Raw genomic sequence first — 18,975 nt, forward strand, 5'->3', positions numbered from 1 at the left:
ATCTCCAGTAAAAGTACAGAAGTCAGGGATTGTTCCTATCTGATAGACAAGAAAATGAAAATTTAGAGGATATAGAATTTATAGCTAATAAGAGCTGTGCAGCCTGGCTGGCAAGGAATCCAAGACATACACGGCCCAGGCCCAGATCCTACATCAAACTCAGTTTAAAAGCCAGTGTAATCTTGGCATTTGAAAGTCTTATATTCACCATTTTATCATTTGCTCCCTTTATCTGCCCCCAAATCTAAAGAAGTGACCCACATTCTTGTAATATTGATGATGATTTTGATCACAGATTTTTAAAAATTTTGTATCAAGTAGAATTGAAATAAAGCCCACTCCCTGTGCCCAGAAAAGTTAAAATGTCAACAACAATGACCAAAATAAATTCTGCCTTAATCCTAAGAGGACAGGCACCTGAGAATCAATGCCTTTTGATCCTAGCACCCTGTATCACTTAACTGAGACTTTGAACAAGTCTTTTTAAGCTTTTCTCTTAGTTTTCTAATCTGGTTGACCCAATCCCTATAGAACTTTCTGTTCCCTCACAATTTGCAGGATTCTGATTAAAACATAGCAATACCAAATAAAATCTGTTTTATTTGTTTCTTACAGAATACCCTTATTATCTGAGTTGGGAATGCACAACCCATACTTGACCCTAGGTTTTAAGCCCAGAGTGGCAGCTGCATCTCCCACCCATACCACAGAGCTCAGCCCAGATCCAGTGACAGGACAAGGAAACAATGACAAATTGTGGTTTCTCCTCTTAGGTTACAAAATCTACACAGATAAGTGCTTAGGATACAGTGCAGTGAATAATGTCAAGACAAGGTAGACTGGGCAGGGGTTACCCAGTGGCCAGGGAGTCTTGTTCCTGGGAAACAAAAATCAGAAGGTGAGCTGACTGGTCAGAAGAACTCAGGAGAGAGCACAGAGCGTGTGCCATCCACGGTTCAGTAATCCCCATCCCTCCTTGTGCCCTGGAACACCGTGACACACACACGAGCCAAGTCCCTCGATGGCTACACCCTGTGCCTACGGCTCCAGCTTCCTTGGTACAGGTGCCCCGTCCCAGGCACAGCTGCACTTCTGTACCCTCATGTTGGGCAAACTGACCACCTGGGTCCTGGGCTTGCCTCCCTCCGGGATGCTGACAATCATGGGCAGCGAGGTCGTCTCTGAGGCGATGCACTGTCGAGGCCCCAGAAATGGCCACTTGAAGGTCAGGGGCTCTGGGGGCTGCTGGCAGGTGCCCACACACTCATAGGCCAGGAAGCCTGGGGGCTCCAGGACCCAGTTCTCGGCCCACTTCATCCCCTGCAGGTCAATGTACACCTCCCGGCGGCAGCAGCGGGTGCCCTCGGTCACTGGTGCCTTAGGATCACAGTTTCCCTGAGCTCTGTGGGGGGCAAGGAGAGGCAGAGTCAGAGGTCAGCTGGGAGGGCAGAGGTCAGGGGGCCCAGGGCGGGGCTTAGTGGGGCATCTGGAGGGAGATGTATGGTCCATCTCTTGTTATGTTCAAAATGCTGGATATTTGTGATAAGGATGGATAACTAGAAATAACCCCCAAATAAATAATTAGACCTGATACTACTCCTAAGAGCGTTAGGAGAAATTTTATATATTCATCCGTTCCCATAGCACCCTGTAAAGTTGCCCATTTCAAAATAAGTTTAATTCCGCCATTTGCCTCATTATTCGGGTTCACCCATCTGACCCACAGCACCTACCCATAATCCCTGAGGTCCAGGGTGTGCAGCTCCAGCTGGGGCTCCCGCTGCCTGGCGCCCGACGGCCCCTGCGAGGCAAAGCGGACCAGCCTGTGGGCGCTGGAGGCCAGCGGGCCCAGGTGCTCCCGCTGCACCAACACCTGCAGCAGCAGCGGCTGCCGGGGCCGGCGCAGCTGCTGCCAGAAGTTCACGGCATCCGTCACGTCCAAGGCCTTCCAGCCGCTCTCGTGGATGGACACCAGCCTGCGACACCACACGGAGACACAGGTCCGCGCTGAGGGGTGGGGACTGGGACGGCTGGGGTGGCCCCGGGGGGGCCCTCTCCCACCCCCTCCCTTCTCCCCTCCCTCTCCCCTCCCCCCCCAGGGGCCCGGCCCCGACCGCGCCGCCCCTCCTCCCCCAGGCCGCCCCTCCTCCCGCGCCGGGCCCAGCCCCCTCCTCATCCCCCACCCCACACCCCAGCCGCCACCTCCCCACCTGGAGTCGATGAGGGAAGTGCGGTTGGAGCCGTCGTCGCGGACGTGCAGCCACTGGACGGTGAGCCGGGCGCGGTCGCTGCGCGGGAAGAGCCGCTCGTGGCTGCGGAGCGCGGCCTTGGGGACCGGCTCCTGGAAGAGGCGCAGCACGGCCTGCACCAGCTCGCTGTGGGGCGGCAGCCGCTGCTCCATGTCGAACACCAGCAGGTGCGAGGAGACCTCGGACACCAGGAACCTGCCGGCCACCTCTGGGGACACGAGCGGGGTCAGCGGGGCCCCTCCGGGCACCAGGAGAGCTCTGAGGGTGGCAGGGTCCAGGGCCAGTGACCAGGGTTTCCCCAGTAATCCCTAGGGAGAGTTTGGGGGCTGGGAAACTAATGGGCCAGGCCAGAAAGAAAGCACCTCCACTCCTAGAAAAACTGCTAGGGCCAAGCCGGCTCTCCCCCATCATCTGAGATTGGGGCTTGTTTACTAGTGGCGTCTGCCCTCACCTGGTAGGGCAGCTTTGAGATGCTCTGCAAAGACTGGTGGTTCCAGTGAGGACTACAAACCCACAGCCTTCTTTAGGCAAAGGGGCAGGAGGGGGAATGGAGGGCAGGAGGCAGAAGACCCAGCTAGTGAAAATCTATGGTCACCGGCTGAAACTGGCTTTTCCTAAGAGCCAGAGGAAGAGCCCAGAATTTACTTTCATTTCCCTGCTCATGCCCAGTGAAATGTCCCCCAAAGGAGGAAGAGCAGCCAGGGGCCTGTAAACAACTTTTGTGGGACTACTGAGCCCTGAGGGAAATGGTGAGGATGGGTACAGCACCCTCCTCAGAGGCACCAGCAACATGTCCCCAACACCTGAGGCTCCAGGTGGACAGCATGATCACCTGACCAGCCAGCCACGTGGCCACAAGCAGTCACCGCCTCCAAGTGTCCAGGTCTCCTTATCTCCCCAGACACCTGGCCTGGTCTATCTCTGGGCACTGAGGAGGTGAGCCCCAGCCCCAGGGAGGTGACAGGCTGCAACAGGATTCAGACCTGGTACCTCCCATCTCATAGAACGCCCACACTTCTGGGAAGTAGTCAGAGCTACTTTAATCTCACTTCCAGAAACACAAATAGGCTAGAGTTGTTCGGTGACTTGTACAAAGTAAAACAAATATCAGAACTGAGAACTGAACTCAGAGGTCCTTACTCTCTGAGGTAACCTCTGCTCAGGCCAGCCTTTTTGTCCACCAGCACAAAGTCCCCTTGACAGTCTGTCTTCTCTTCTCTATTCTCCCCTCTATTCACTTTGCTTCCCCACCCCGTGATATCTGGTCTTGCCTTGGCCTTGGCAGCAGGTCCAGCCTGGCCCAGCTCCTGCTGGCCCCGAGGGGTGGGGCCCTCAGTGCAGACAGAGACCAGGGACCCGGGCCCAGCCTTCCTCACAGTCCATGGTCCCTCCTCATCGCCCTGTGGACCCTGAACCCCCAGACCGCCTCCCCAGAGCAGGCCCTCCCCCCAAACCCCCGCGAGGACCAGGCTGCAGCAGGGAGGGAGGGCCTCACCTCGGAAGTTCTGGCTGAACCTCTTCCCCCGGGAGCGGGCCTCGTGGCTGCGCTGCAGCAGGGCCACGTACTGGGCCCTCACGTGGGCAGGGATGATCAGCCTCTCCACGTCGGCTTTGTCCAGGACGGGAGCCTCGCTGAGGCGCAGCTGCCGCAGCAGGCTGCCCAGGACCCGCTCCTCGGTCAGGGCCACCGCGGGGCCGGCCAGGGGCAGCGCCCAGAACACCCAGCAGAGCCAGAGGGGCCACATGGTGCTGCTCGGGAGAGGGAGGGGCAGAGCGGACGTGTCCCCGGACGAGGCTCCAGGAGGGTCCCAGCTGGGTGTGCTGAGGGCCAGGCTGGGCCAGCTTTATAGCCAGGCCTGGGCTGGGCCTGGGTGGTGGGAGGGAGGGAGCCCAGGAGGGAGGGAGGTCACACCCCTCGGACCTCCTGGGAGTTCAGTGGCCAGACAGGTCCCTGAGCCCCGAGGAGGGGGCTGTCTGGACTGTGGACCGTTGGCTATTGTTGTGGGTCAGAAGCCTCTACCTTGGCTTGGGGTCCCTGACCAGTTAAATTTAAAAGCTTGTTTCCTGAAGAAGAGGCAGGGATCTCATTCTGTGCTAGATCCCCTGTCCGCAAGTCAAAGAGCAAACTCCCGTCCCTGGAGTGTGGACGTAGAGTCCTGTTCCTTGCTGCAGCTGAACTGCCAATTCAGCACCAGAGCTCTCTGCCTAAGGACCAATCCTGCCTGCCGGGATGAGCGTCTGAGCCTGGTGCTCAAAGGGCTCCTGGGAGCTGCTGGGCTCCCGGGAGCTGTTGTGCTCCTGGGCTGTCCACGGTTGGAAAACCCATTATTTTCCCCGGTGTTCTGGGGGGTCTTCCTAGGCAAGGGAGCCTGGGATAATTTAGTTCCAATGGGGTTTTGTCCAATAAGGAAGCCCATCCTCTCCCTCTTCCTGGCTGTTCATGGATTCAGAGGTCAGAGTCAAAAAGACCATCCAGTCCATCCCCTCCTCCAGTTTTTGAGTCAAGAAAACCAAGGCTCAGAGAGGAAAACATCCCCAGGCTCACAGCCGTTCTCCATGGACGCCTGCGTAAAGTCAGGTCTTCTGATTCCCAGCCCAGAATTCTTTCCACAGCCTCAGCTATTTGCAGCCAGAGTCCTGCTCAACCCCCTAAAGCTAACCAAGTGGACTCAATCCAGGTGATCAGGGCTGGGCAGGGGCAGGGGTCATGTCCGCCAGTTTCCTGAGACTTCCCCATGTGAATGTGGATTTGCCCGGTTGAAGAGTTTCACTGGGGAAATAAAACAGTTGGGCAATCAGCCAGGGATCAGGCTGCCAGATGAAACACCCAACACAATTTGGGATGTACTTTAACAAATTATTTGTTGTTTATCTGAAATTGAAATTTCATCTCTCACTGGGAGTCCTATATTTTTAGTTGCTAAATCTGGCAACCCTAGCCAGAGGCCAAAAGAAGAAATCGAATGTGGATTGGGAGACTTTTGACAATGGGCTGATTAGCGGTCGGGCGGGAGGGCAGCCCCCATCCTTTGTCATGCAGAAGAAGGAGCCAGGCCTCCCCCACTTCCACCCCAACCTGTGTCTGGCCTAACACCCTGCCAGGTCAGGTCGGCTGGAGATGGTTAAGTGGCCCCTGAGCCAGATCTTGAAGGGAGGAGAGGGGCCAAGGGAACAGGGCGTCACTACCCCTGATTACGGGCCAATCTGGACCTGGCCCACAGCCAAGGGTACCCCAGAGGGCAGTGGGCTGGCCGTCTTGGGGTGTGGGCAGCAGACCTGGCCCCCAGAGGGTCCAGGAGAGATGGATGATAGGGACTGAGGCAGGTGAGGAGCGGGACCAGGTGCCCACCACCATCCTCCTGCCCCTAATAGGGTGGGATTTGACCCCAGCCAGAGTCCCGACTGCCAGCTGAGGGCTGTGAGAAAATGTGAGGTCAGAGGTCATCCTGCGGACTCTGCAGATGGGGACAAACTGGACCAGACCCTGGGCTTGGAACTAAAGTGAGCTGTGAGGTTGGTGAAGACTGGAGGCCGGGAGCCAGTTCACCTGTGGATTAGAGCATCTGGGGGTCTTTGCAGGGATAGGGCCTCCTGTCCCCTTCCTGAGCAGGGCAGGCACTGCTGTGGTGCTTCCGAAATTCCCTGAGGCCCAGCCCCAGGTGCCCTGGGCTGCCCCAGCCCTGCACCCATTATCCTCCCCGACCCCAGACCTGGGGGCCCATGTGGCTCCTTGGGGTCTCCAGACACACCTCTGGGTGGGCAGTGGGCCCTCCCTGTCCTCCCAGAGCAGCTTGGCCTCCGCATTAGCAGGGCCAACCCTTCCCTGGGGCTCCCTGGGCTGAGAAGGGTGGGGAACAGGAGAGGACTAAGGACCCATGTTTCCGTTTATCCACACCTTTCGGGCAAGGGTGAGCCCTGGGTTCAGTGCTTGCTGTGCCACTAATCGGCTGTGTGGCCTTAGATGGGTTTTCTATCCCCTTCAATGTAAGTCTCCTCCTACAAAATGGGGATAATGTACTTTTTTTTTGCAAAGAACTTGTCAGTATTAGTGGAGATGTCAGCAAAGTGCCTCTCACAAACTCCCCCCCCAACACACACACAATAGGTGCTCAATAAATGGTAGGGGTCGGGGCTTCCCTGGTGGCGCAGTGGTTGAGAGTCCGCCTGCCGATGCAGGGGACACGGGTTCGTGCCCCGGTCTGGGAAGATCCCACATGCCGCAGAGCGGCTGGGCCCGTGAGCCATGGCTGCTGAGCCTGCGCGTCCGGAGCCTGTGCTCTGCAAGGGGAGAGGCCACAACAGTGAGAGGCCCGCCTACCGCAAAAAAAAAAAAAAAAAAAAAAAAAATGGTAGGGGTCTTTCAACTGATACTAACTTACCATGTTTAACTTTTTTTTTTTTTTTTTTTTTTTTGCGGTACGCGGGCCTCTCATTGTTGTGGCCTCTCCCATTGCGGAGCGCAGGCTCAGCGGCCATGGCTCACGGGCCCAGCCGCTCCGCAGCATGTGGGATCTTCCCAGACCGGGGCACGAACCCGTGTCCCCTGCATCGGCAGGCGGACTCTTAACCACTGCGCCACCAGGGAAGCCCATGTTTAACTTTTTTAATTTTTAAGTTAACAATGTTTCTTAATTATTTTCTAGTTAATACACATAGTACAAAAGTCAAAAGGTGTTCATGAAAAATAGCAGCCTCGGGAGTTCCCTGGTGGTCCAGTGGGTAAGATTCCATGCTCCCAATGCAGAGGGCCCGGGTTTGAGCCCCGGTCCGAGAACTAGACCCTGCATGCATGCCACAACTAAGGAGTCCACATGCTGCAACTAAAAGATCCCACATGCCACAACTAAGACCCAGTGCAGCCTAAATAAATAAATAAATATATATATATATATATATATATATATATTTTTTTTTTTTTTTTTAAAAGTCAGCCTCCCTGCCTTTGCTGCTCATCTCCCTCTTCTCCTCCCCAGAGACAGTCTGCTTACAAAGAAACTCAGATATTTTTCCCACCGTACGAATCTTACTAATCTATCATCGTGATCCATACCCCCTTTTCAAAATTATAATTTTATTCTGTAAATGGTACAGTAAAAAGTCTCTCCCATCCCTGGCCCCAGTCTCTCTATCCACCCCCACCCCCACCCCATAGACACCAGTGTTCAGTTGATTCAAAGGGGTTTATTGAAAGGGGTTTAGTTCAATTGATTCAAAGGGGTTTATTGTTCTCTCTGACACGCTGCCTCTTTGAAATCAGAAATTGTCTCATAATCACTGACAGGCAGTTAGGACACTCTTGTGCAACAACCTTCTGATGACATTTGGTGTCTCAGGCTGCTCTGGTGGCCATAACAAAATGTTAGTGGGGAGAGGGGAGAGGGCGGTCTTAAACAGCAGAAATTTATTTCCTCACAGTGTGGAGGCTGGAAGTCCAAGATCAAGGTGCCAGCAAATTTGGTTTCTTCTAAGGCCTCTCTCCTTGGCTTGCAGACGGCCACCTTCTTGCTGTGTCCTCACATGGTCTTTCCTCTGTGCACACACATCCCTGGTGTCTCTCCATGTGTCTAAATTTCGTCTTCTTAGGACACCAGTCAGATTGGTTTAGAGCCCACCCTAAGGGCCTCATTTAATTTAATCACCCCTTAAAGCCCCCTGCACCACCATCTCCAACTACAGTCACGCTCTGAGGTACTGGGAGTTAGGACTTCAACATATGAATTTTTGACACAGTTCAGCCCTGGTCAGATGAAGGAAGCTCCAGCATCAAAAGCCCTTAGAGGGCTTCCCTGGTGGCGTGGTGGTTGAGAGTCCTCCTGCCGATGCAGGGAACACAGGTTCGTGCCCCGGTCCGGGAAGATCCCATGTGCCGCAGAGCGGCTGGGACCGTGAGCCATGGCCGCTGAGCCTGCGCGTCCGGAGCCTGTGCTCCGCAACGGGAGAGGCCACAACAGTGAGAGGCCCGCGTACCGCAAAAAAAAAAAAAAAGCTCTTAGGTTTGAGGAAATACCATAATTTCTTAGGTATCCTTCAGAGATATTCTATGCAAATATATGCAGATACATTTCTTTCTTTCCTTTTTTAACTCAAAGATTAGCATACTACACATATTTCCTACAGTTTTCTTCTTTTACTTAACAATATACCTGTAGAATCTTCTGTATAGTACTGCCACATTCTTTTATTTTATTTTACTGTTACATAAATTTTTTATATAGATGTACCATAATTTATATAACCAGAATCTTTTGAGTGAATATGCAAATTCCATTTCAATCCTTTGCTATTACAAATAATGTTGCAATAAATCGCCTAGTATAAATGACACTTTATACATATAAGAATGTATCTTTTGGATAAATGTCTACAAGTTGATACACTGAGTTACAGTGCATGTGTAGTTTTCATTTTGATAGATAGTTAAATCAGTTACTGATAGTTTATATTTTTATAGTAGTTTATAGTAGTAGTTTATATTTTTTTGTTTTTGAAAATGGGATCTTTTATTCCACAGCACTGTCAATTATTGTTTGTATCATTGAAGAATATTGATTTCTATGTACCAATTTTGAGCCCAGTCTCCATACTGAATAGTCTTATCATTTGTACTAGTTCTTAGTCGATTCTCTTGCATTGTCTAGGTACAAAATCTTTTTTTAAAAAAATTTTTATTGGAGCATAGTTGCTTTACAATGTTGTGTTAGTTTCTGCTGTGCAGCAAAGTGAATCAGTTATATATATATATATATATATATATATTTCCACTCTTTTTTTGATTTCCTTCCCATTTAAGTCACCACAGAGCATTGAGTGGAATTCCCTGTGCTATACAGTAGGTTCTCATTAGTTATCTATTTTATACATAGTAGTGTATACATGTCAATCCCAATTTCCCAATTCATCCCACCCCACCCCCCTTGGTAACCATAAGTTTGTTCTCTGCGACTCTATTTCCGCTTTGCAAATAAGTTCATCTGTACCATTTTTCTAGATTCCACACATAAGCGGTATTATTCGATATTTGTTTTCCTCTTTCTGACTTACTTCACTGTGTGTGACCATCTCTAGGTCCATTCACTTTTCTGCAAATGGCACTATTTCATTCCTTTTTATGGGTGAGTAATATTCCATTGTATATATGTTCTAGTACAGTTTTTTTTTTTTTTTGTCCATGCCACCCACAGCATGTGGGAACTTAGTTCCCCAACCAGGGATCGAACCCACACTCCCTGCATTGGAAGCTCAGAGTCTTAACCACTGGACCACCAGGGAAGTCCCTAGGTACAAAATCTCAATGTTTGTTAATAATGATAATTGAATTCTTCTTTTTAAACCTGTATTCCTCTGAGAAATGCAAATCAAAACTACAATGAGGTATCACCTCACACCAGTCAGAATGGTCATCATCAAAAAAATCTACAAATAATAGATGCTGGAGAGGGTGTGGAGAAAAGGGAACCCTCTTGCAGTATTGGTGGGAATGTAAATTGGTACAGCCACTATGGAGAACAGCATGGAAATTCCTTAAAAAACTAAAAATATAACTACCATACGACCCACCACTCCCACTACTGGGCATATACCCTGAGAAAACCATAATTCAAAAAGAGTCATGTACCACAATGTTCACTGCAGCTCTATTTACAATAGCCAAGACATGGAAGCAACCTAAGTGCCCATCGACAGATGAATGGATAAAGAAGATGTGGCACATATATACAATGGAATATTACTCAGCCATAAAAAAGAAACGAAACTGAGTTATTTGCAGTGGGGTGGATGGACCTAGAGTCTGTCATACAGAGTGAAGTAAGTCAGAAAGAGAAAAACAAATACTGTATGCTAACACATATATATGGAATCTAAAGAAAAAAAAGGTTCTGATGCACCTAGGGGCAGGACAGGAATAAAGATGCAGATGTAGAGAATGGACTTGAGGACATGGGGAGGGGGAAGGGTAAGCTGGGACGAAGTGAGAGAGTGGCATGGACATATATACACTACCAAATGTAAAATAGATAGCTAGTGGAAAGCAGCTGCATGGCACAGGGAGATCAGCTCGGTGCTTTGCAACCACCTAGAGTGGTGGGATAAGGAGGGTGGGAGGGAGACGCAAGAGGGAGGAGATATGGGGATATACGTATGCATATAGCTGATTCACTTTGTTATACGGCAGAAACTAACGCAACACTTTAAAGCAATTATACTCCAATAAAGATGTTAAAAAAATGTATTCCTCGGGCTTCCCTGGTGGTGCAGTGGTTGAGAGTCTGCCTGCCGATGCAGGGGACGTGGGTTCGTGCCCTGGTCTGGGAAGATCCCACATGCCGCAGAGCGGCTGGGCCCGTGAGCCATGGCCGCTGAGCCTGCATGTCCGGAGCCTGTGCTCCACAACGGCAGAGGCCACAACAGTGACAGGCCCGCGTAACGAAAATAAATAAATAAATAAATAAATAAATGTATTCCTCTGGTTTCTTTTTATTGTCTTATTTCATTAGCTAGTATCTTCAGAACAATGCTAAATAAAATTGATGATAATAAATATCATTGTCTTGTCCCTTGTTTTAACAGGACTACTTTACTATTTCCCCATTAAGTATGAGCTTTACAGTTGAGATAAACACATTTTATCATATTAAGGAAGTATCCACAGTAGGAGTTTTTAAAAATCAAGAATGGATCTTGCGGAAGATTGGTGAAGATCTGGAGAAGCAAGAACTCTTCTATGTTGCTAGTGAGAGGGTAAAGTTCTACAACCTCACTGGAGAATTCTTTCCCAGTATTTACTACAGTTCAAGATACCACATTACCCAAAGACCTAGAAATTCCACTCAGTTGGACAGAAATGCACGTGTATGGATGATTATAACAGCATTGCTTATAAGAGCCCAAACTGAAGCAACCCACCAAAAATATCCATCAACAGTGTAATGGATAAATAGAATGTAGTATGGTCCTGTAATGGAATATCCTGCAGCAAAGAAAATGAACCAAACTGTATACAATATTGGTGATGATCACAAACAGAAAACTGAGCAGAAGATGCCAGACCCGAAAGACATATGATACCATTTATTTAAATTCAAACCAGGCAATACCGTAGTGTTTAGAGATGTATTCCTTTGCTTTCTTAGGAAAGAGAAAAATCGTTATTTGCTAATATGATAATTTTGCTCCTTGTTTCTAATATTTACCCCTGATTTCTCTCTACAGTCACTCACTTGAGAATTTGCAGTCACTGTGTACAAACTTTTTAGGAAATACCTTCAGGCTAGCAGTGATTTTTGACTTATCCATGTCCTTCTTCATACTTTATACTATAATTCTATGATACACATACTGTACCGCTGTTCTCTTACCCTCTACCCACCAGTGGCCTGGAGAGAAGAGGGGAGTCAGCCCTATGAAAGCCGTGAACCCCATATGCATCTTCTGTCCATGGTCTTCTAAGAGCCAAGCTGTTAGCAGTTGTGGTGGGGTCCCATTCCTCGTACACCACTGTCCTCCCGGGGCCCGGCTGAGGGCAGGCCTGGGTCCTGGACGGTGAGTGACACTGGTTCTGCCCTGGTGGAGAGCCTTTATCCTAAGCTCTCCCTCTGAGCCCCCAGACACAGAGGGTTTTACCCTGGCACTTGGCAAGAGGGGTGGTGAGCGCCCTTCACAAGGTACCCAAGGCCTTCTACTGAAAACCCCAGGCCACCCTCCCTCTTTGCTCCACTTCTCCAATATGCTCCCACAATTCCCCATGGAAAGCAAGCTCTTGAAGGAACAACCTTGAATTGTTCACTGATAGATCCCCAGGACCTAGCATGGTGGCAGGCAGCAGCAGGGGCTCCATCAATGTTGAGTGAAAACATGTCCTGCCCTCTCCTGCCTCCAAACATATGCTACCATGGACTGTGTGAGTCATATGGGCCTGCAGTTTAAAAACTGTACATCTTTGGGCTTCCCTCGTGACGCAGTGGTTGAGAGTCTGCCTGCTGATGCAGGGGACACGGGTTCGTGCCCCGGTCCAGGAAGATCCCACATGCCACGGAGCAGCTGGGCCCGTGAGCCATGGCTGCTGAGCCTGCGCGTCTGGAGCCTGTGCTCCGCAGTGGGAGAGGCCACAACGGTGAGAGGCCCGCGTACCGCAAACAAACAAACAAATCCGAAAAGAAAAACACCCACATAGACTATCCTCAAATCTTGCCCTGAGGAAGGACCTTCTAGAAGCCCTACATCTCCATATGCTCCTCTTCCGGCCTCTCTTTCTCTTCAATTAATTAAGCAAATGTATATTGATGATTTTGCCTCTTCTCTGTAACCTGGGGGCAGCTGAGAACACAAAGGGGCAGCTGAGGCAGGAAGAAGCTTGAGTTCAGTGGGGCTGGAGGCCGTGGGCCAAGGGCACCCTAAATGCCATGCTTTGGTGGTTCCACAGCCTCACCCCTGCCCCGGTTGGGCTCTCCCTTTGCCTCACTCGCCTCCCATTTCCCCCTCAATCCCCCTCACACCCTTGGGAGGAAGACATTGTTGACATTGCAGGAAGGAGGCTCCGAACAGTTAAGACCCTGGTCCAAGGTCATAGGTGGCTAATGAGAGCACGGAGGGGGGGCCAATCCTGGCCAATGACCTTGGACGAGTTCATCACCTTGCCTGCGCCTTGGTTTCCTTATCTGTGAGGTGGGAGCACTAATAATATGTATTCCACGAGCTCAGGGTGAGAGTTCAATGAGGTACAGGCCCAGAGTAAACACTCAATCCAGACCAGCTATTGTTATCTGGCTGCAAAGGTGTCCTTCCTGGCCCTCTTTCCAGAAGCCAGGCCTCTCCTTGCCTCACCCAGCTGACCAGCAGACAGCTGTCACAGGGAGGCTCAATGATCCTCCTGGGCCACACAGGCGCCCAGCAAGGACTGAACCCAGGACCCAGCCTCGCTGGGAAGGTGTGGATGAATGGAAACGCGGGCCCTCCTCCACCCCCCACCCTCTTCAGCCCAGGGAGTCCCGGGGAAGGGCTGGTCTGCTGATGCTGAGACCAAGCTGATCTGGGAGGACAGGGAGGGCCCACTGCCCACCCTGTGGGCAGGGGTGTATCTGGAGACCCCAAAAAGCCACATGGGCCCCCATGTCTGGGTGCAGGGTTGTGGCAGCACAGGGCACCCGGGGCTGGGCCTCGGGGTGTCTCTGGGGTTCACAGAGTGGTGTCTGCCCCTGGCTGGAAAGGGAACAGGACACCCCTGGAGCCCCCAGATGCTGGGCTCTAATCTAGAAGGGAACCTGCTCCCGGGCTCCAGCCTCCACTGACCTGGGTCCTCTTTGGTTCTGAGCCCAGGCCCAGGTCCAGCTCATCCCCACCGATGGAGCCCATGGGATGACCTCTGACCCTCATATTTTCTCATGAAGCCTCAGCTGGCAGCCGGGACTCTAGCTGGAGTCAAATCCTGGCCTCCAGGGGCAGGAGGGTGGTCATGGCTCCCACCATCCATCTCCCCACAGTTCTCAAGCTCAGGCCCACGGCCAGGCCCGCAGTCAGGGGTGTTGAGCTTTCCCCCTTCCTCCAGACTCAGGCTCCCAGGCTTTGGGATGAGTTCACCACCTCTGGGCCTTTTAGGACAAAGCCAGTCTGCAGAGGGCCAGACTCTCCCCCAGACCCACAGCCGGAAGCCAGGCTCCTCCCTCTGCATGACAAAGATTACCCCAGAGGGCTAATCAGTCCATTGTAAGAAGCCTCCCAATCCACACTGACCTTCTTCTGGCTGATTGCCCAATTATTTTACTTCCCCAGCAAAACTCTTGAACCCGTGTGGAATCCACATTCAGGAAAGGGGCCTGTGTTTGCAGAGGGATAATAGGTCTGGGGGATTTTCTCATTGTCTGCTTCTACTGATCCGCTTGCCAGGTCTGCACTCAATCAGTCCCCTGTATTAATGGTGTCTCACCATCTCTCTGACCTCGGGCCAGAAGGGCCCTGGGGCTGACCTGCTATTACGAACAGCCTGAGGTCATGGAAAGAACCTGCTGCTCTTTCTTCCGAGGTGATGTGGTCCAGTCTCCTGGCTTCCCTCGCCATCCAATCACTGATGGCTCTAGGCTCACACCTTCAGCCTGCCCACTTCACTGGGTACCAGAACCACATATCCAGCTGCCTTTCCACCCTGACCTGTTCCTATCTCAGTAAATGGCTCCACCCTACACCCAGCTAGACCTCCAGACCTCAGGGTCATTCTTGATTCCTATCCCACATCCTTCAGAGTCAATTCCCAGGAAGCCCCGTTGGTCTCCCCTGCAAAATCAATCTTGTATTTGTTCGTGACCTTCCATCACTTACCTGAGCAACTGTCACTGCCATCTCCCTACTCCCATTCCCCACCCCCTAGTCAACAGTAATCTTAGGCAAACTTTAACCAGATGAACTCTATCCATTAAAATCCTCCAAAAATTATCTCAAAATGCATCATAGGACTAAATATAAAGCCCTAAACTATAAAACTCCTAGAAGATAACATAAAAGAAAATCTAGATGAACTTGGGTTTGGCAATGATGTTTTGGACACAACACCAAAGGCAAGATCCATAAAAGAAAGAATTGATAATCTGGACTTCATTAAAATTAAAAACTTTGGCTCTGCAAAAGACACTGTCAAGAGAACAGTAACATGGGACTTCCCTGGTGGTCCTGTGGGTGAGACTCCACGCTCCCAATGCAGGGGGCCCGGGTTCCATCCCTAGCCAGGGAACTAGATCTGGCATGCATGCCGCAACTAAGAGTCCGCATGCTGCAACTAAGACCCGGCGCAGCCAAAATAAATAAATATTGTTTTAAAAAAAGAGAGAAAGAACAGCAACACAAGCCACAGACTAGGAGAAAACATTTGCAAAGACACATCTAATTAAAGACTATTATTCAGAGACTTCCCTGGTGGCGCAGTGGTTAAGAATCTGCCTGCCAGTACAGGGGACACAGGTTCAAGCCCTGGTCTGGGAAGATCCCACATGCCGCGGAGCGGCTGGGCCCGTGAGCCACGGCTGCTGAGGCTGCGCATCCGGAGCCTGTGCTCCGCAATGGGAGAGGCCACAACAGTGAGAGGCCCGCGTAGCACAAAAAAAAAAAAAAAAAAAAAAGTGGGAGTTTTAGCTGTGCAAGCTTCGTTTTTTGTTTGTTAATAAATTTATTTATTTATTTATTTTTGACTATGTTGGGTCTTCTTTGCTGTGCGTAGGTTTTCGTTAGTTGCAGCAAGTGGGGGCTACTCTTCGTTGTGGTGCACAGGCTTCTCACTGCGGTGGCTTCTCTTGTAGCGGAGCATGGTCTCTAGGTGCTTGGGCTTCAGTAGTTGTGGCTCGCAGGCTCCGTAGTTGTGGCTTGGGGGCTCAGTAGTTGTGGCGCACGGGCTCTAGAGTGCAGGCTCAGTAGTTGTGGCTCACAGGCTTAGTTGCTTCGCGGCATGTGGGATCTTCCTGGACCAGGGCTGGAACCCGTGTCCCCTGCATTGGTGGGCAGATTCTTAACCACTGCGCCACCAGGGAAGTCCCTGTGCAAGCTTTGTGAATGTCTCTGGATCTCAATTTCTTTGTAAAATGAGGGAGATAAACTAGATTTTCCTTCCAGCTCCACAGCACTGGTAGAGAGAAGAAGGGTGGATTGGGCGTCTTCCTGGACAAACAGCCACCAGTGTAAGATGCTGCCAGACTCCTGCCAAGGCTGGTCTCCCCAGGACCAGGAAGGGCTGACCATGTCCCAGCTGTGGGCTTCCTACCCGGCAGCCCTCTGAATGTCAGGCCCATGCCCACGGGTGGGACTCTTCCTTGAGCAGCAAGCCCTGCTGCTGACGGGGAAGTTTCTGCACCTGCCCAGGGCTCAGCTCCAGCAAGGAATGGAGCTCAGCCCCACACAGTGGCCCCAGTTGGCTCTGTGCTTACTGTAAGGCTGACCCAGAGCCTGCAGGATGTGTCTGGTGAGGAGGTGGGCTCAACTTCATCTCCTCAGGAAAATAAGCTCTTCATTTAAGTGGTCGGTCTCCCTGGGTCCAGGAAGGACTCTGGCCACACCGGACCCCCCAGAGTCACCCTCCACCGAGGCATCTCCTGACAGGAGAGCACCCTGTGCTTTTTGTGGAGGCCTCGCTTGGTGAGGGAGACAACATCAGGAGCCTGGACTCCCTCAGTCCCAGGGTGGCAGGTCCTGCTAAAATCAGTCTGTGCTACAGCCACAGAGAGCTCCCTGAGCCTGAGGTGGTGAGGGGCTGGGGACAGGGCATGACATGGCATGCAGAGCAGCCCTGGACACCCCAGGGGCAGGAGTCTGGAGACCTGGCTTTGACCTGACTCTTCACCAGCTCATAATGAAGACTCTTCTGCACTCTGGGCCTGAGGGATAGATATCCTGGAATTTCAAAAATAAGTATCTGTTCCCATCTTTTGGAGCAAGAAAGCTGCACTGGGCACAGAGAAAGGAGGAGGGTCAAGCTCCCGTGGGGAGAGCAGGGAGGAGGGTCCTTCCCACCCTGTGGCAAGGCCCCATCCTCCTGCACTCCTCTGGGCCCCAGGGCACAGACCAGGCAGGGGGTGGCTCCATTAACTGAGGCAAGGATGGAATAGGGACACGTAGGTGGGGCGTATGGGGGGGCAGAGAGTGGACAGAGGCAGTCTGAGAAGCCAGGGGCAAGTCCGGCAGCCACACCCAGGAACCTGCTGGAGGTCAGGCGTGGGCACTTGGCAGCCGGAGGTAAGAGCAGGAGAGATGGTCAGGCACCTGTGCAGAAGGACAAGGGCCGGGCTGAGCGCAGGGGCCAAGGGCAAACTCTGGGAAATAACTAGCGGCTGTGGGTGGAGGAGAGGGAGGAAGCCTGATGGGACAAAAGGAGCTGTTAGAGAAGCAGGAGACATCTCCTACCCCACCCCACTCCAGAGAGCCCCAGGCTGGTGCTGGAGGCGTGGGCAGGGAGGGAAGGAGAACACTTGGACCATTTCCAGGAAAGAGGAAAGCCCAGAAACGGAAGACAGGTCAGAGGCCCTGCAAAGCCGTACACGTGTGGAGTGAAGGCCTGTACAGGATTTACTAATTTCTAGTGCTGGAAGGGACCTGAGGGGAAGCTTTGACCCAATGCCTTACTTCACAGATGGGGAAACCGAGGCCTGCCGAAGCGGAGCCAGACTGGAGTCCAACGTCTGGGTCACAGAATCCCCCGCATCTCCAAGCTCCAGGCCGCACTGAGCCCCTCACTCTGTGTTCCATGCTGTGGGCCTGCAAGGCTTTCCATCAGGAGAACAAAAGTCAAATTAGAAAGCTTACTATTTCTGGGCTTCCCTGGTGGCGCAGTGGTTGAGAGTCTGCCTGCTGATGCAGGGGACACGGGTTTGTGCCCCGGTCCGGGAAGATCCCACATGCCGTGGAGCGGCTGGGCCCGTGAGCCATGGCCGTTGAGCCTGCGCGTCAGGAGCCTGTGCTCCGCAACGGGAGAGGCCACAACAGTGAGAGGCTCGCGTACCACCAAAAAAAAAAAAAAAAAAAAAAAAGAAAGCTTACTATTTCTGACTCAGTCTCAGAGGCTTTGCTGCCTGGCTCTGTAATTAAAAATGAAAGAACATTCAAAGTGAGGAGGGAGCCAGTCCCCAGGGCTGCCGGGTGACCAGCCTCTCATTTCCTGCAGGGGAAACTCCCTCCTGGGGCCTCCCGAAAGAGGATGGAGGCTGTGTGGGAGGTTGGAGTCCCCACCTTGAATCAAAGCACCGGGTGGGAGCACCCCAGCATCTGTTTGTGGGTCAGCATTGACAAAGGTAGACTTGGGGCTGGCCCTCGTGGCTTGAACTCAAACCAAGAGGGCCTGAAAGAGGGAGTGGACGCAGGACAAGCCTTCAAGCTGTGTGATCTTGGGCAGCCCAGGACCCTCTCTGGACAAAGAGGGATTTGACCTGCATAATCTTCACATCGCTCCAGAGACTGGTTCTTGACCATGGCGATCTCCTCTAGTTAGGAATCATCCAAGATGTGTCTCTGTTTTACTTCCAATCCATTTTTACTGTTGCTGTTTTTCATAAGATCCTGAGATGCGTTAGTTCAGCGTCAGCAGCAATTGGGTAAAACAGAAGCATCTTCTGGGTGTGCACGTGTGTGTGAGTGTGTGTGTGAGTGTGAGAGTGTGAGTGTGTGCATGGGTGTGCAAACCCCTCCCTGACTACAAGCTGACCAAGGGCAGGACCTCGGGCTCTGTAACCGCACGATGACCACAGAGGAGCTCATGGTGGTCCCAGGAAATGTTTTGTTTGTGTTTTAGTGGGAAGGCCATTTGCTCCTGGCAGGTACCCCTGAGGCCCCCAGAATGCGTCTAGTAACAAGGCCAGGGTCCCTTGGTCTCCACGTGGGAGCGGCTATAGGTAGATTCTAGACATGGACAGGATGGGGAAAGAAAAGGAACCAAACTGGCCCCTTTGGAGATGGTTCACACACCTGGGTTGGGCTGGCGTTCTGGGTCCTGTAGTCAGTAGCTCAGCGGCTCAGGGATGCTTGGACCACCTTTGTCCCAGGCTTGGGCTGTGCTTGAAGCAGACTATGCGCTGATGGGAGTGGACACACCTGGAGAGAGCCTGCTTCCCTGTGGCCTGGCTTTGCAGCTGGTCACGCCAGCAGGGGTGTGTTCAGTGCAGCAGGCGCCCCTGGCCCCCAGCTCTGGGGAGTGGCCTTCATCCCCACTGATGAAGACACCACAGTCCCCGGTGGCAATTGACCAGAGGTGCCTCCACAACTG

The 18,975-nt window shown here is 52.0% G+C and overlaps 1 protein-coding gene across 1 annotated transcript; it reads right to left on the reverse strand.

Moving 5' to 3' along the window:
* Positions 1 to 1,038: 1,038 nt before the first annotated feature.
* LOC308612723 (left-right determination factor 2-like) lies at positions 1,039 to 4,050 on the reverse strand (the record flags this gene model as incomplete). The annotated part of the gene is made up of 4 exons (XM_081225373.1): positions 3,745 to 4,050; positions 2,211 to 2,457; positions 1,734 to 1,976; positions 1,039 to 1,402 (listed from the first exon to the last, which is right to left on the reverse strand). The coding sequence occupies exons 1-4, from the start codon at positions 3,992 to 3,994 to the stop codon at positions 1,039 to 1,041; spliced, it is 1,104 nt and encodes a 367-aa protein (XP_081081499.1). The 5' UTR covers positions 3,995 to 4,050.
* Positions 4,051 to 18,975: the final 14,925 nt, after the last annotated feature.

Source organism: Mesoplodon bidens, assembly GCF_964165515.1.
Source record: "Mesoplodon bidens genome assembly, chromosome: 2".
Lineage (NCBI taxonomy): Eukaryota > Metazoa > Chordata > Mammalia > Artiodactyla > Ziphiidae > Mesoplodon > Mesoplodon bidens.